This window comes from Gambusia affinis, linkage group LG07 (assembly GCF_019740435.1).
Source record: "Gambusia affinis linkage group LG07, SWU_Gaff_1.0, whole genome shotgun sequence".
In the NCBI taxonomy this organism is placed as follows: Eukaryota; Metazoa; Chordata; class Actinopteri; order Cyprinodontiformes; family Poeciliidae; genus Gambusia; species Gambusia affinis.
In genome coordinates, this window is record NC_057874.1 from 14754193 (window position 1) to 14771693 (window position 17501).

General features: G+C 39.3%; 2 protein-coding genes across 4 annotated transcripts; one reads left to right on the plus strand and one right to left on the minus strand.

Annotated features, from left to right (window-relative positions):
• Window positions 1–347: 347 nt before the first annotated feature.
• Window positions 348–9302, minus strand: LOC122834178 (matrix remodeling-associated protein 8-like). 3 transcript variants are annotated; one of them, XM_044122354.1, is made up of 13 exons: window positions 9097–9302; window positions 7759–7785; window positions 7363–7668; window positions 6698–6799; window positions 6476–6609; window positions 6209–6388; window positions 4639–4777; window positions 2357–2515; window positions 2240–2264; window positions 1738–1791; window positions 1330–1412; window positions 1072–1143; window positions 348–995 (listed from the first exon to the last, which is right to left on the minus strand). In XM_044122354.1, the coding sequence occupies exons 1-13, from the start codon at window positions 9143–9145 to the stop codon at window positions 973–975; spliced, it is 1353 nt and encodes a 450-aa protein (XP_043978289.1). In that variant the 5' UTR covers window positions 9146–9302; the 3' UTR covers window positions 348–972. The 3 variants fall into 3 exon arrangements, with proteins under 3 accessions (XP_043978289.1, XP_043978291.1, XP_043978290.1); XM_044122356.1 differs by having other exon boundaries at window positions 9183–9301; XM_044122355.1 differs by lacking the exon at window positions 1738–1791 and having other exon boundaries at window positions 9097–9300.
• A 2548-nt stretch (window positions 9303–11850) lies between these two features.
• psma5 (proteasome 20S subunit alpha 5) lies at window positions 11851–17162 on the plus strand. Its single transcript, XM_044122357.1, has 10 exons — window positions 11851–11952; window positions 12241–12291; window positions 12708–12774; window positions 12890–13016; window positions 14309–14376; window positions 14462–14569; window positions 14663–14721; window positions 14821–14923; window positions 16491–16577; window positions 16669–17162. The coding sequence occupies exons 2-10, from the start codon at window positions 12263–12265 to the stop codon at window positions 16744–16746; spliced, it is 726 nt and encodes a 241-aa protein (XP_043978292.1). The 5' UTR covers window positions 11851–11952; window positions 12241–12262; the 3' UTR covers window positions 16747–17162.
• Window positions 17163–17501: the final 339 nt, after the last annotated feature.

Consider the following 17501-nt stretch of genomic DNA (forward strand, 5'->3'; position numbering starts at 1 on the left):
GCATTTTATGGGTAACATCGACACAAAGCTTATTTGTGCTTTAACAAATAAAAATCTTGAAAGTTTGGCAAGCCCTTGTATTCCATTGTATTTGAAACATGACTTTAGCGTTACTTTGACTGGACCATTCTGTCATGCAGCTGCAGCTTAAAGGTGACCCGTCATCTCAGTTTGAAGACTTTTTGTGTTACAACACACAAATCCCACTTATATCTTTTCGACGCTATATGAAATATACACTTTGTCAAGAAATTTTATATGTGTAACCTTTGAATTATACAGACCAATAATATATTACACTGTGTATAGACATTACCTTTAAAGAAAAAGAAATAAAGTACTGAATGTAAAATTCCTCATATTTTTATTCCTTGAATGTATGAGCATTAAAGTGCAGCAGCACAAATGACATTCATTACAGATAGCACTAAACTGAACAAAGAAAAAGCTGAATTAGATATTTTTAGCAAAAAGAAAAAAAATAGTACCTGTTGCCCCACTGGATGGATGTTAGTACTCTTGCTACCCCACTAGGGGGAGTTCATGACCAGAGAAAGCTGTGAACTAAAACTGTACAAAGTAAAATTTAAGCGTGCCTTTATGACATCTAAAATGATTAATTAACATAGAATGGCTAAAGCACAGCACTGAAATACTGCAGAAGTCCTACAACCATAATAGATGCCATGATACGAGACAACAATCAGACAACATGAAGAGTCTGCTTTTAGAAGAAGAAGCCTCATTGGTTTCTCTTGTCCACTTTCAAGTCATAGCTGTGGATAAATGGAGTCATTTATGTTTGATATTTAAAGAGTTAGTGACATTTTTCTAATAATGGCAAAACTCGATCCAAAAAATCCACCCTGGTTTCTTCTGGCTACGACAGAAGGTAACGTGGATGGGTTTTTGTCTAGAGAAAATTCAGCCTCTGGACCCGCCAGTGACTCAGATTTTGCTTGTCTCACTTTCTCACTTGGAAAACTTCTGGATCTCTGCAGGAAGCAAAACAAAACCAGGGTTAGGGCTTAAAAATGGGGGATTCAAGATGATTCACTTGTGTTGGCATACCTTTGTCAAGATCAATGACTTTTGGCTGCGCCTTCATCAGGGCGTTTTCTTTTAGCAGGTTGTTCTTGTATTCTAAACAAAGGAAATTATTAGGTTTATGCTCTTTGAGAGGACTGTTTCTAATACACTCCATAGATCCACCTTCACAGTTGTAGTTTCTAACGACAAACTATAAAGATTGTGCATAAAAAAACAAGTCCCTCACTTCTCCACTCAATGCTCCGAAGGATGCCAAAGAACAAGACGCCATAAGCTTACCAAATCCGTTCTCTTGAGTACACGTGTTCACCTCACCAAAGTCTATCTCATACTCATCTGAGCTGCTGGGACTTCTGCTGGACCTGTCACCATGAAGAAACACCAGACTGAGTCAAAGACACAGATAGCAAATGTGACATTTTATTACTGGGATTTTACTTCAACACAGTCATCCATGGTTGCAAAATGGAAAGAAGCATGCCTTGTTTGCTTCGTTTTGTTTACAAATACAAATCTGAAAAGTATAGGCATTTGTATTTACACCACTTAACTCTGAAACTTGTAAATACAATGTAGTGAAACGAGAACAGAGCCCACCTGCGTATGCTTTACACTCAGTATAAACAGAGCTATTTTGGGGAAGCCTCAGACATTCCACTGTAAATCATGCTAAAAATACCATCGGACCTGAGAGATGTGGTGGTGGTCTCAGCAGGGACAGCAGACAGGAGCTGGTCAGATCTGATAAAAACATGGATGAAGCCTGAGCTCACAACAGAGAATAGATATACCAAAAAACTAGCTAGTCCAGACTTATTTAAATCTTGACCTCAGATCATGGATGTCCTCAAAACACAAGAGTTTATTTTCAAATCTACCATTAACAAACGGTTCAAATGGAACAGCTTTCTCTGTTCGATGAGTACTTCTTAAAATGAAATGATACTTTTCACACTGATTCAATCTATGATACTAAAAACCTGATCTGACATATAATACTTAAGCAAACAATTTTTATCTAGAAGTTCTATTTATGTGGTTCTCCAGAGTCTTGAAGACCATATTATGGCTGGATTAGACACAGGACGGAGTTTGATCCAGGTGTCTTAGGGGTCTGAATACAAATGCATGCCACACTTTTCAGATTTTTCTTCTTCCATTTCACAATAATGTCTTATTAAGCACTTACCTAACAGATACTTTAGGAGAAAAATCTAAAATAACAATAAAAAAAAAAAACATTTCATAAGAACATGACGTTTTAAGTAACTGAAAAAGAATCAATTTGACAGTCGTTAGATCAGACCTTTGGCTTTACGTCGTTTCGTGACGAGGACGACAATGAGCGTAATGAATGCCAGAAGTAGGAATGAGGTGAGGACGTAGCAGAGCGGCAGGAGGAAATGGTGTTTTTGGTCGGGCAGGATGACATTGATGACTCGCGGTGCGTCAGCTTTACTGGTGTCTGAGTGTTACACGGAGTGAAAATGTCAGCTGGTTTTACTTACATTTCAGTAGCTAGCAGCAATCTGTGCAAATGAATCTCATATGAAGACTCATTGATTTTTCCCCCCCTTTGTTTTCTTCCGCAGAAGGAAAATAACTATCATTTTTCAAGTTAGAACACAGGCTTTTTCATTGTGAATTTCCATAATGCCTTTCAAAAGTATTCCTATTCCTGTAACATTGTCATGTTACAACTACAAACTAATATATTTTATCTGACAGACAAAAAGAAAGTGCATATTTGAGAAATGGAAGGAAAAGCGTATAAGGTGCAGTAGGACTTGAAATCAAATTAAATCACAAACAGGACGACTATTAGACTGTAAGTATTTACTAATTAGGTGACTTCTGACAGATGTGGATTTTAATTATTGGTTAAGAGTAAAAAGGCTGGAAGATAAATGAATATCACACTTTAAATTTGTAAAATGTAAACTGAAAACCACTTCACCCACCAGACCGTTTCTATATTTTGAGATGTAAGTTCAAAATATTGCACTGTTTTGTTGTTGTGTGTCACAAAGTAAAATACTAATAAAATACATTGATGTGACAAAATGTTAAAAAGTTAAAGGGCAAGAAGTATTTCTGCACTGCTCTTCCAAATTCAGATTAATTTTTTTTTTTCTCCAATCTAAGACTGAACACAAAAAGGATGTGAAGAGTGTTTACTCAGCCGACACCACGTGAGGTTCTGCTGGGCGTTGGGAAGCAGAGGCTAAAGAAAGGGCCTGGTTTCACTTAACTTAAAAAAAAAAAAGAAAAAAAAAAGAAGTGCAAATCAAGAAGCAGCTGTGGACCTTAGACTCAACATAGTTGAGTCAAAATCATATCCAGACTGGTGTAAGACTGTGATTTACTTTTCCTGGCAGTAAAACCTAAAAGAAGAAAAAAAAAAAAAAGAAAATGCAGGAGGGGTGAATAAACGAGAGAGGAGGGGTGGAACGAGTGGGAGGAGAGGGTGAGAAATTTCTTCAGAGAGAAGACCTTGCCCCAACATCCCCAAACCCAGATTGTCTGTACTGCACTGTACTTAGAACTAATACAAGTCGTCGGACCTTTCTATTGCGTTCCACAGTGTTTTAACAAGCACAAGGTCATGACCAGGGGAGTCGTGTCTTAAACGTACAAGGAGGAAGAGCAGATGGGAGGATCAGACGAATAATCTGATCTGATCTTCCAAGTTTAAACTGTAAAACTCAGCACATTGGGTCATCAAAGGGATGGAAAGATAAAAGTGGAAAAAAGGAAGAGGGAAAACGTTTTGCAGAATGCAAAGGATGAGCCAAAGTATACACGGCAGCAGAGAAACTACAGCAAAGCAGATTAAATCCCATAACTTTGCGACAGATTGTTGAAGAAGACAAACTCACTATTGGAGATAAATCATTGGGATAAGATATGTAATTCCCGTGAAGCAAACCTGATGTTTAATCACAGCTCGGAAAGAGAGGTGCATTATTTTTGCGGATGTAGCTGGACATCAGTCAGAAGATTCCATTGAAATGAGATCGGCCATCTTATAAACACACAGGACCTGGCTTACACACGCACACGCAGGCAGCTGCGAGCAAAATGTCCCTCTGTAAGATTTTTTCCTCTTTGATACGTCTGTCACTGAAAGCTTTGACCTCAGTTCTTTCAGTGTCAAAGAACTGAAAAATAGACAGTTCTCCGACACTGAAACATTCTCGTTGTCAAAGAAATGCAACGAAGGGAGCTGTTGAGATGCAAATCCATACAGAGAGTGAAGCATCCACTGTGAAAAAGAAGATTTGTGAGTTATTAGGCAATGTTAGGATGTGAAACAACACGAGTGAATGTAGCTTCAGGAGTTTAACGATAGGCCAAAAAAAGAGAAAGAAATATTCCTCTCTAGAAACACAAAACCGCAGAAAAGAAGTTGAGTTCTTCCTCTGCTGCTTTGTTGTTTGGAAAGTCCGAGAGGAGATAAAGAATCGAGAGTGAAGGAAAGAGCAGATGTATGTGCACATAATGCCTCTGTTGGGTAAAGTACTAAAACATCTGCTCTGTTCGGGGGGCTGACCTATAAAATCTAGAGACAGAAGATAGATTTGTTACCTTTGTCTCGGGGAAGTGTTACGACCGGTTGTGTGCTCTGAATCAGAGGGGCCTCGACCGTGACTCGAAACTGTCTCCGTTCATGTAGGCCACAGTAATGATGGTGAAGGTGACAGGAATATGTCCCCTGGTCTGTAAACTGTCACAACACACACGGGTAAAATAAACTGCAAAAAACAACATAAAACAGGCACAAAGATCAACTGAGCTCAGATATCTGAGGCAGACATCCTGTCTAGCTTGAGGGACAAGCTGAAAACTTTTCATGTTGATAAAACTCAAAGCTGAAGTTGCTGAGGCTTCCCTAGGTCTTGTCCTTTAGCATGGTGCTATGGGTTAGGCCAATTATCCTCACCTCCATTACCATTTTCTTCCACTGATCTTCATCTATGAAATTTTGCAGTAACTCCTGCCACTACCTTTGGGTTCCCCTTGAGTTATTTTTTTTTTGTATGTGTATTCCCCAGTGCTTATGTATTTGACTGTCTTTTCCTGACGTGACTATCTTGTTTTTCTACCATTACAGTTGAGTTCCCCGCACCTGACCAGTGACTTTGTTTACCACAAAGTGTTTCAAATGTCCTTTTCCCAGAGAGAGCCATCGAACGACCTGTTGTTACCATTAACTATGTGTTAATGGTAACAACAGTAATTGACTTATGCTCTGTGATCCTGTGTTCAGTTGTATGATTGCCCTGGACAAAAGCATTAATGAAGCTACTTCTCCCATTAACTATGTATTATCTTTGTTTTTCCATTCATAGAAAGTATCCCTTGCTCAACACCTTTATTTTTAACTTTGTCTTTTTTCAGGACTGTCATTGATGAAGCTATTGTTGCTACCAACTATATTTATACAATTTTCAATATTTACACAATTAAAAATTGGCATTAAATGACCATCTGAATTGAAGTGGAGTTTATATAATTGGATGTGAATCTGACAAAATGATCACATTATGCTGAAATGACTTTTGGTATGATTTGGACAGATCTGAATTCCATTTGGGGTGAACTAATTGTAATTTAATACGAATTCAACAGGTTCGTCTTCTAAGGTTCGCTGAGATGACATTTGTCGCAAATCGCTTAGACTTTAATGAATTGAACAGAACTAAATTATGTTACCACATTAATTGCACTTTGTTTATTCTTGACGGAGAGGTGGAAATTAACCAGTTAAAGCTGATTCTATGATTCATCACTTTACTTCATCACCAGGAGATCTTCAGATTTCCTGGATTGCAACCAGAAACCTTACTCTACTTGCTGTTGTAGCAACTCCTGATCCATGACTTTATTCACCTGAGAGCTCAACATGTTGTGGTTGCAAGCTGCCAGCTTCTCTATAAATTTTGACTCGACAAGAGCTACACTGCTGATGAGATTTCCACGTGTTTTGGAAATCAGACCCATGCATGCTCACTTTTGCAAAACGCTTCCAACCAAACGCATGGCTGCGCACAGGCTGAATATTTTAGCTTGTGATTGTTCTAATCGAGTGTGTACGCACACAAATAGCAAGAACATACATACGATTTGTTTCTCACCTTGACACATGCATGCTTACCTGCAGGTCTGTTATTGTTAGAGAGAAGTCGCCCTCTGAGAAGGCCTTATTGCTGATGTTCATCTTCCTCTGCAGGAACAGAGGCCCGTAGCTGCGCTGCTCTCCAGAGGCGTACAGGTCCACCAGCCGATCGGCACTGTCATGCTGGACTCCCGGGGACTGACGGTCCCAGTGGACAACCTGGACACGTTACACAACCTGCTGTCAATAGAATGCAGTAGCACAACAACAAAAGCAGATCCATGCGAGCCTTATTTATCCACTCGCCTGCTGGTCCTCCTCCTCGTCGCTCCAGTCTGTCCAGACGCTGCGCCTGTTGATGCAGGGCAATACGGCGGTGGTCCCCTGCAGCACCACGTACACCGCTTTCTGTCCGTCCCAGAAGCGCTGCTGCTTGCGTTCTTCGGGGTGAAAAGACAAGACATCAAAGAGGACTCTTGCGCTGAAGCTCTGCTGTAAACCGCGAGTCAGTCTGACAGAGATCCATACTTGATTTGGTCACATTGAGCTGAACTCTGACTGTTTCGTGCAGGTGGCAGTAGATGTGGTGGAGGTTGCAGGAGTACAAGCCTCTGTCGTTCATCGTCACATCTGCTAACAAGGTACAGTTACTGTGAGGTGACCATCACACCGAGAAGCGGGAAATGATTTGTTGCCTTTTAAAATCATTTTTAAATGTTTGAGAACATCAGACAAATTTTATTACAACAATAAACATAACATGAGTTAATGACCTACTTAGGCATGTAAGAGTTCCTGAACTCAGTGGAGTAACAGTGTTGTGTTGGCACATAACAGACAACGACCCAAAGAAGCAATTTAAACTGGATTGTTTAAAACTTTTTGTGACCTATCATAAGTACAGTTTTGTTCCCATTTGTTGAGTTTAACCTCAGAAAAAGGACCAAATGTAAAACAGTTTGACAGACATAAAATACAATTTTAGGAGTAATATGACTCCCAGATTTAGCTGATAACTTGCCAAAACAATATACGAGGAGCTGAAGAAGGATGATGAGTTTTTTCAGGTTTTTTTTTTTTTTTTTCATCCTGATTCTAAAGGAACTGACTTTGAACATTATTATATGCAAAAAAAAAAAAAAAAAAAAAAAACAGTAAAGGAGTAGGAAAAAAAATGGAGTCAAACCATTGACCTTTGATGACCAGTGAGAAGTTCCCATCCTTGAAGGCTGTTGGGTTGAGGCCGACCCTTTCCAGATTGTGGGTGTGGTAGAGCCTCTGGTCTCCAGCCGAGAACATGTCCACCACTCTCTCCATGGCGTAGTCTGGGGCATCCCGATACATATCCCAGTGGACCACCCTCTGTCTGTCCCTCACCCTGTCCCTGGTCCATACCATGCGACCGCTCATGCACTGCAGTACCAGGTTGGACCCGGCGGGGCCGCTGACATCGTAGCCGGCCACCACCACACTGCTGCTGCTGTCAGACTGACAGGACACTGGAAGAGAGAGCAGAATGTCTTCAGTGGTTCACCAGAGGAGGAAAAGCACGTAAATCACAGCTGCACGCACACAAAAAAGTTGCATACCTGCAGTGAAGAAGCACGCCACAGAGACTGAAACAAAAAAAAGAACGTAGAGAAATAAAAGCGTTAATCTCTTAAGCAGCCATGAGCAAACAGAAATAGGATGTTTTGTTCGTTTCAGAATACAAACTAAAGTCCAAGTGGGCGTTTGAATGAGCTTTACTGAACGTCTGTCATCCTAAGATGTTATTACATGTGTGTCAGCAACTGCTTGAAATGACAAACCAAATTTATGTCATTATTGAATTGTGATCAATGGCCACACAAAATTGTTCTGAGGACCAAAAATATCTCTCGGGCTACACTTTTGACGCCCCTGTTTTTATTACCTAACAGAGAACCGTTTGATCCAAATGATGACGGCATGACTGCAAAGCTATCACGACATGACCTTTAACCTACGTTGACAGGCCGAGCAAGGAGATCTTTAGTAGAAGAAGCAGGCAAAAGCACCATGGTAACGCTGGAGATGAAGCAAAGATTGACAGCTCAGGTGGGAAAATCTGTTGATAGGACAATTACTAGCTATGTATTTCACAAATCTACGTATCATGGAGGAGAGAAGGGGGCTGGCTACAAGCAAATATGTCATAATGAATATGTCGACCAAAGTACTCGATGAGGTAAGAACTTGAATGTTTGAAAAACAAGTAAAACTCTAAATCAAACACCAGCCAAACTTAAAAGGTGGTGATGGCAGTAACATGCTTTAGGAATTCTATTCTTCAGCTGGAAAGGGGAACTTGCTTTTTGTTGATGGTAAGATGGATGGAACTAAAATATAGATGAGACTGTCCTGGAGATAATCCAGAACAATGGATATTCATCTGTTAGAATGGTTCAGTCAAAGTACAGACCTAGAGTCAGCTGAGAATCTGTGGCGATACTTTCAAAGTGATCTCCATCCAATCTGATTTTGAGCTGTCTTGCAAAGACAAAAGAGCTGCTGAAAACAACTACAGTAGCTGCAAGACAAACTGCCACATATTACGTATTTTGATTCATGAATATTTCTACTTTCTATTAAAACTGGGTAGGAGAGTAAATTATTAACGTAGCTATTTTTTCATTACGTACTTATAAGTTTGAAGGCACTTTTAAGGAAAGTGCCTTAAAACTTTTACGTTTCTAGGCATTTTTTTTACACGTGAAACAAATTTATGACATATGTTTCAGATGTCATGAAAATAATTACATGTCTTTACAATAACTAGATCGTGGAAACACGTTTCCTGGAGAAATCCTGCAAGGGATTTCTTTTATTAATCGAGCAAAAGATGGCTGCTTTTGTAAAAGCTCTCGCAACACAAGTACAACAATGCCGAACTTCAGCCTACTTACTATGGATGAAAAGAAGAGCCTGAAGAATAACAGCATCCCTCATGATCATGCTCCTCCTCAACACAAAATTTAAGCCAGTGAATTACCCGTTTGATGATAGTTTGGGAAACAGGTCCTGTTTTGGTTTGGTCAGCAACAGCATTTGTCTGAGTTACATTACAGAGTGAGGAGGAGCACCGAAACAGAACCAAAACAGGACAGAACGGAACTGCTCTCAGTCGGTAAATGTAACCTGACACTGTCTCGAAATCCCTCCTTCAATCACTTTATTAAAGTGCAACATCTCGACAGATTCACCCAGCCTATTATTTACCTTGCTTACGTAAAATCTTGTTGCTCTTGAAATAAATATTGATTCTTTAATGATACCAAAATATACAATAGATGAAAAATTAGATGGCTAAATAAGAACAATAGTAAAAAAAAAAAAAAAAAAAAAAAAAAAAAGTACAAATCATTGAAAAAATATTTTGTATTGTTTTATGGATTCAGCGTTTATTAAAAATAACTTTATTTGACCATTTTATATGCACTACATCACACAGGACCAATAGTAAACAACATTTATCCAACCATGTTTGCCACAAAACATGCTTAATTAAAAACGTACCAAACCGTGATTATACCATAATTTAGCTCAATACAGACCTCTGGTGCCTGAGCTTTGCAACGACACTGAGCAGACTGTGACTAATTTTACCTTTGATTCAGCACCTTTGGTTTTTGATGATGTGGTTTTGGTGCCGTGTCACTATATGACAGTTTACCCTATTTTTCAAATAAAAATAAAAACATAATTTGCACAGATGCATTTAATTCTGACAAATGTACATGTTCTGAAATAGATTTTTTTTCAAGCTGGTACACATTCACCTGTTGATCTAGACCAGGGGTTTTCAAAGTATGAAAGGGTGAGCCCCCCTTCAAGGAGCTTAATGCCTCCCGGGGAGGGGGGCGGAGGGGGGTGGAGTTCTAAAAACTCCACCTTCAGCCCTGCTCTGGCCAAAACCAGTGATGTCATAGTTACTTTGAAAAAGTAACTTTAATTGGACTACTGATTACTCCTTGAAAAAGTAACTTAGTTATATTACTGACTACTTGACTTGGAAAGTAACTAAGTTACTTTCCAAGTCAAGTAGTAACTAACTGCAGGAAAGTAACTAACTGCAGGATTAAGTAACTTTTTAGTTACTTTCAGCAGCTGCTAACAACACCGCTCTGCCTCCTGTGAAAATCACATTGAGCTTTGCCAATACTTAATCGTAAGTTATTTTATAATGGTAACATCAACAATGTGTCTCCACTGATAAGGTTGAACTGAAGAGGAGATTGTACAAAAAATAAAAAACATGAGTAATTTGTGTGGTCCACTGTTGTCTGGAAAACTCTAAGAATTTTAAAGCCCCCCCTCCCCAGCCTCCAGATTCTGCGTTACGCCCCTGAGTTTGATGTCGCAGCACAGAGCTCCTACTGCAGCTCCACAGCTCCGATGGCTGCGACACTTACCGTAATATTAATAATTATAACGGTGCTAACTTGCCATTATAACTATTGCCAACTACGGACACGTTTATTCGTGGCTGTTTTCACGTTTATTGCGCTGTTTATATTGGTCTCGATGTTTGCAGTTTTCTGGGCGCGCTTGCTAAGCTCGACGTCATTCAGAGGTAATATATTAACTTGACATTAACAAAGACACAGCGGGACGGATCATCCTGGAAATGATGAACAGGGAGAGACGGAGTAAAACTACCTTAATGACGGACAAATTCTGGGATTTATTGTGAGTCTCTGCTTATTTCCAAGCCCAAATGAGCAACTTCACGTTCAAAAACGAGCCCAAAAAGGCGCAACCCGCCGCTCATTAAATCTGCAAGCGACTTTAAAAAAATGAAGCCCAAAGCCGCTTATAATAATCGGACTTGTCGACAGAAACTCAAAATAGTTCCAGTTTTTCCACCAACAAAACGCGCATCTCCCTCCATTGTTTACATTTCTGTCGCATAGAGACGTCGGTCACTCGACATGACACGTAGAGGAAATACGATTAAATAACAAAAGAAGATAGTAACGCAAAAATGATTTTGATAAGTAACTGTAGTCTGACTACTGGATTTGAAATAGCAACGCGTTAGATTACTCGTTACTGAAAAAAGTGGTCCGACGTCAGTAACGTTACTGACATCACTGGCCAAAACATCCTCTAAGGGGGGAAACATTTCCACTGATCCCCGCTCCACACGCACCCACAGTACCAACTTTTTCCTAAATCCACAGAGTTGATCGTGTGCGTAAAAGACGTTTCTCTCACATCAGTAGACAGCAAGCAGATAGCTTTTCCGGTTTATTTTTTTCCCTCGCACCGCGCCTCCCCTAAAGTGCTCTGGCGCCCCCCCGGGGAGGCGCGCCTCACACTTTGAAAACCGCCGATCTAGACTATCTTTTTCTTGTTGTTTTTTATCAGTGAGCTTCTAATCGTCTGCAGGAACACAATCTCTACCATGAGTGGCAAATAATTATATTCTATTTTTGCTCTGTTCTATTCTATTTATTGTTTATTCTTCTGGAATTCTATTGTGTACAAAGATATGTGTAACAAATTTCAAAGGATTAATTTCTAATTCATCGTTTCAAAATTAGCATCGATGCGTGTCAGACTGCAGCCGACACTAAATTTTACATAACCTGAAGACTGACTCAATGTGTAAGCAGTTAAATCACTTTTTAAATCAGTAAAATGTATAAGGGAACACCGGGAACTTTAGTTTGTACTTGCTGACGCCCGGTACGGAATTAATGTTGCACCAGGAAGCTTCCACTGAAACAAGCGAACTCATTCAGGCTTTCTGTTTGAAGGTAAACGGGCCTCACAAGTTTAGCTATTGTAATGAGATTCATTACAAGTACTTATGTGGACATAATTAAACAGAGTTATTTTTTAATGCTTGGCATATTTGATCAATTATAGGCATTAGTTCCCTTTGATGCCTGCGCTCGGTAGCTAACACGCTTGCTCACTGCTAACTTATCAGCCGCTTTCTCGAGCGAATTCAGGACCATAAGCTTAACGATGTCGTTTTCACGGATCTTTAATTACCTTTATGGGTCAAGTGTGCTTAATAAATGCCTAATATGTGTTCGCAGGCTGAACGTTTAAAGATAAAAGATGTTTTTGACCAGATCGGAATATGACAGGTAAGTGCTGCACAAACTGCTTTGTCATTTATTGAGAGCGTCTCAATTGTAAACTAAAAACAAATAAAAGGGCTGCGGTGCTAAGTTTTGCTGTTTTATATACACATATGGGTAGGCAGCATGATGAAACAAAAACATCCAAAAGGGATTTATTTCTTTGTTTTATGTTGAGCTTTGCTATTTTGGTAGTTAGCTAACAGCTAACTATCCTGTTATAGGGAAAAAAGTTACTTTCACTTTCGTTATTGTTATTGAACTTTTGATTTTCCTTTTAAATTTGACTGTGGATACATAACTATTATGTTATTGGTTTACAATTGTTTTGACAAAACACCATTATAGTTAAACACATGGCTTATGAAAACTACTAGTTGAGCTTAAAGTGTTAACAATTATTAAATGAATCTTTTTTTCAGAGGTGTAAACACATTCTCACCAGAAGGAAGATTGTTTCAGGTTGAATATGCCATAGAGGCAATAAAAGTGAGTACATGATGCATAGCTTTTGACTTGATCAGAAAGACTTCATTCTGATCAAGTCCTTAGACTGGACATTAGTTACTTAAAGTCAAGCTCATTGCGGATTTTGTTCTCTCAGCTTGGCTCCACCGCCATCGGTATTCAGACATCAGAGGGAGTGTGTCTGGCTGTGGAGAAGAGGATCACCTCTCCACTCATGGAGCCCAACAGCATTGAGAAGATTGTGGAGATTGATAGTCACATTGGTATAAATACAAATATATAATTTAGTCATTTAACTGCTTGGTTATGTTTGCTAGCACTATGTTGATGTCTACAATAAAACGTCCAACTGCAGTATGCAGATGGTGTCTATTTGAAGAGTAGTTAGGGAAGCCGATTGTACAATAACACAAGTGGAAGAGGAGGATATGAAGGTGTGTTGCTGTGCAGAAAATTATAAAGATGTAGAGGTATGTGATTATGGAAAAACTTAGACTAAAATAGCACATTGAAGTAAATGTCCTGTATTAAAGGAAGCTAAAGAAGTCAGAGGATGAGAGTAAATGCTCGGGCAGCTGCCTTTTGTTTCAGTTGAAGTTCGTGTTTGTTGTAAACCGGAGCAGATGAAAGAGTTAGCAGATAAGCATGTTGACATGACTGGCTTATGTTACATAAATGTGCATCCAATAAGGTGACTGACACACTTTTTCTAAAATTTAAGATGCCATCAAAAATTAGGCCTTGAGCTCCTAGCTCGCGGAAAAAAGAGAGACTAGATCATTTGCGTGGCAAAGATAATTACTGAACCAAAGCAGAACCATGGGGAGAGAGGGATAGAGTGGAAATGGTTTTGTAGAAGATGTGACAAGCCAATGATGTCAACCGATTCTGAAAAGTTTCATGAGAAGTTGTGACCTGGCTTGCAAATCACAAGTTTTTAAACACAGACTCTAAAACAACGATGAATTTGATTTACACACTTGTTCAACCATGTTGATCTTTATTCAGTGGACATCAGTAATTTTTGTCATCTGTTTATTACCCACCTAACTTCTTATTGTGTTACATGAAGAGTTAATATTGCTGCTTTAAAAAAACAGGCATTCTGCTCGCAAAATTATTTATTTTTTAACTGAAGTTTGAAAATTATATTAATCTGTATCGAGAGCTTGTAAACTGATCCTCAGTTGGTGCTGTAAGGATCCAGAAGTGATTTTATTTATTTTTTTTAAATCTTTTCATTCAACTTAAAGGCGAAGAGATTATGACATTGTGATTTGTCTTTAAATTGTGTGTTTGGTTAAAATAAGAGAATTTGATACAAGCCGAATTATTTTTTTAGCCAAAGTGAATTTTTATTGATAACAATAAGTTTTAATGTCTTTACACTGAATTAGAGTGCCATTTTAATTCAATGTCTTCTAACTATTATAACACTTGCTTTTTAATGTTCCACCAATTAATACTGTATAAGTTTGTTAAGGTTTTCTATTGCAATGGTGAAAGCAAGCAAGAATATTCATCCTCCAATTGTCCTTGTTTTTCTGCACTCCAGGTTGTGCCATGAGTGGCCTAATAGCTGATGCTAAGACTCTGATTGACAAAGCAAGAGTGGAAACACAGGTAGGCATTTTGAGCTCCGGTGTAAGTTCAGCAGGAGTCTCAATGTGGGGTTTAGATGCTCTTAGCTTGTTTATGTCAATTGCAGAACCACTGGTTCACCTACAATGAGACGATGACGGTGGAAAGCGTGACTCAGGCTGTGTCCAACCTGGCGCTGCAGTTCGGAGAGGAGGACGCCGACCCTGGGGCCATGGTCAGTTAGTCACCTTAACCATCTCCAGATCTCCTTTATCGGGTGCAGATGGGTAAAGCAGGAGAAGCTGTATTTAACTTGCGTTTTGTTCAGAGCCGACCCTTTGGTGTTGCATTGTTGTTCGGGGGAGTGGATGAGAAAGGACCCCAGCTGTAAGTGCTGATGATTTTTGCAGCCTTTGATCATTTTAACATGAGTATCTTTATATAACTTTGTTTGCACTTTATTGCTCTCTCTTTCTCTCAATGCAGGTACCACATGGACCCTTCAGGAACCTTTGTGCAGTGTGACGCCCGGGCTATCGGTTCTGCATCAGAGGGAGCACAAAGCTCTCTGCAAGAGGTTTACCACAAGGTACTGGGATCGTTTTCCTTCCTGCTTTTTAAGCCCTCTTGCATCCTCACACGAGCGTGTTCGTCCATCGAAACAATACAAATTCCAGTATGTTTTATTAATGCATGTGATGAAACCTAATGAAACGTGTCCGCTGAACTTTTCTAACATTTCCAGTCTTAACCACAAACTTTCACAGTTTTATTGTGATTTTATGTGACAGGCCAACACAAAGTAGCACATAACGTTGTGGCAGAAATAACATCACAGGTGGCCTTCAAAATGCTTCAAACACCTAAAAACTATGGATTGCATTTGCTTCAGGGGCTCTTTATTACCCTGTTGCCCCTAAATAAAATCTTGTTTGACTCCCTGCTCTCAGTGGTCATCTAACAAAGTACTGTCCATCTTTGTGTAAATGTAAATTTACACAAAGATGTAAATTTACATCTTTGTGTAAATTTACAAAACCAGGAAAATATCTAATTTGCATACTACTGGTTAAAAAATGGCGATAATTGTATAAATTGTCATTAGTCTTCATTTTGCAGACATTTTGCTCTTAAGCTTCTTCCCACAGGCCTGATATGATAACAATATGCAGAGCACGAATACCTACTTGAAACATGGTTTCCTATCAAATGTTGTGTTAAAGCAGTCCCTTGCTATAACAGTAACGCACACAGTAATATGGTGGCGACAACTGTGATTTGATATCTTGTCTCAAAGAGCTTCATCTGAGAACCACAGCTTCCAGAGGACGGCATAGCAACGCATCCTATCAAAACGAGGTCATCTATTTAAACAGATGAAATGTTTAGGAACATATTAATCAAAAGAAGCGGAGAAGCGGCCTAAGATCATTATGGCAGAGCGGTAGAAATCCATAGTTCAGTTGGTTGAATCTGTAGCCTTTATGGAAGAGCGGCTAGAAGAAAGACATTGTTGACTGAAAGCCAAAAAAAACAAAAAAACCCTCTCATTTACAGTTTGCTGTGTTGGACAAGGCTTGTAGCAAAGTTGTGAAAGAAGTTACTCTGGTCAGATGAGATGAAAATCAAACTTTTTGGGCTACACTGTAAAGACTGCAGTAAGATTAAGACTGCATGTCACCCTGATACACCAGGCCCACTGTGAAGTTTGGTGATGGCAGCATCATCTAAAGATGCTCTTGATTTTAAGATGGATGGAGATAATCACAGAACAATTTGACTGCAGAAGACTTGAGAGAGTGATGAACCTTCAGAGAGGGCAGTGGTCCTAATTACTTTTTAGAATTTTATTTATAGACAAAAGAAAATGTCTAATTTTCCTTCCACTTCACATTATCCACTACTTTTATCTGTCCCACAAAGTTCCAGTAAAATACTTTTTGTGGTCCTGACGTGACACACCAGGAACACGGTCAGTGGGGGCGAATACTTTTTGTTTATTGTTTGGATATTTAGTCCAGGAGAGGGGCTGATTTTTGTCTTATGATTATTAAATCTTCTGTATTTTGACACAGAGTTCTTACATCAACAGTGGCGACGTTCAGCTGTATGCAAGCTTTAGTTGCTGACCAGTGAAACTTTTTCTTCTTCTGCAGTCCATGACATTAAAAGACGCCATCAAGTCCTCTCTGACCATCCTGAAGCAGGTGATGGAGGAGAAGCTCAACGCCACCAATATTGAGGTTTGTTCCTGAATCAAAGCTCAGTTATGTTGGCCTGTGTGAGCCCACTTTAATTTCTTTCTCTCTTCCTCTCTCTCTCTCTCTCTTCCAGCTGGCCACAGTAGAGCCCGGTAAGACCTTCCACATGTACACCAAAGAGGAGCTGGAGGACGTAATCAAGGACATCTAGAGTAGAGAACTCTTGGTGGAAGTTCTGGGCTGAAAAAGAAGGGGACACATTGGTGTCACTACGAATCCACAACTTTCCAACCACCTGCAGCATTCAGAGTTTCTTTTAGGAGGTTTCTATTTGTAATGTGCTAAATTGCCTCTTGTGTAAACGGTGTGTGATCACCTCTTTCCAGGAGTGTGACCAGCACTTACAGCTGAATGAGGGGAGGGGGGGGGGATAAACGTGGGGCCGGGAGGGATATCTTTTGTTACGGATCAATACTATAATTAAAAACTGTTGTATTCAGAAAGTGACTGACTTTTTTTTGTTGTTGTTTCAAGTAGCAGGGATTAAATGAACACATTTAATTTGCTTAAATATGAAACAGTGGTTAATGGGTGACACACTGTTGTAATAAAGTCAGTGCTCAGACGTACAACATTTATTAGAATCCCCATTAGCAATTGCCATGACAAAGGCTACTCTTCCTAAGGTCCAAGTCATGGAAAATTATCATTTTATCCCTATTAGATTGCTGTGATCTCATATTTGTGGATATTAATTTACAACAAATGTCATCTCTACATTCCAAGACGTCTTGGTGCTTAGAGATGGTATTTGTTGTGGCTTTCTGCCAGATTAGTAAAGTCAGCGTAATTCAAATTGGAACATAAACAAATGAATGTATTAAAATATCCCTTAATATTTTAATAAGAACAATTCTCTTATTTGCTTTAGATTCACACATCAAATTATAATAAAATGTGCTGAAA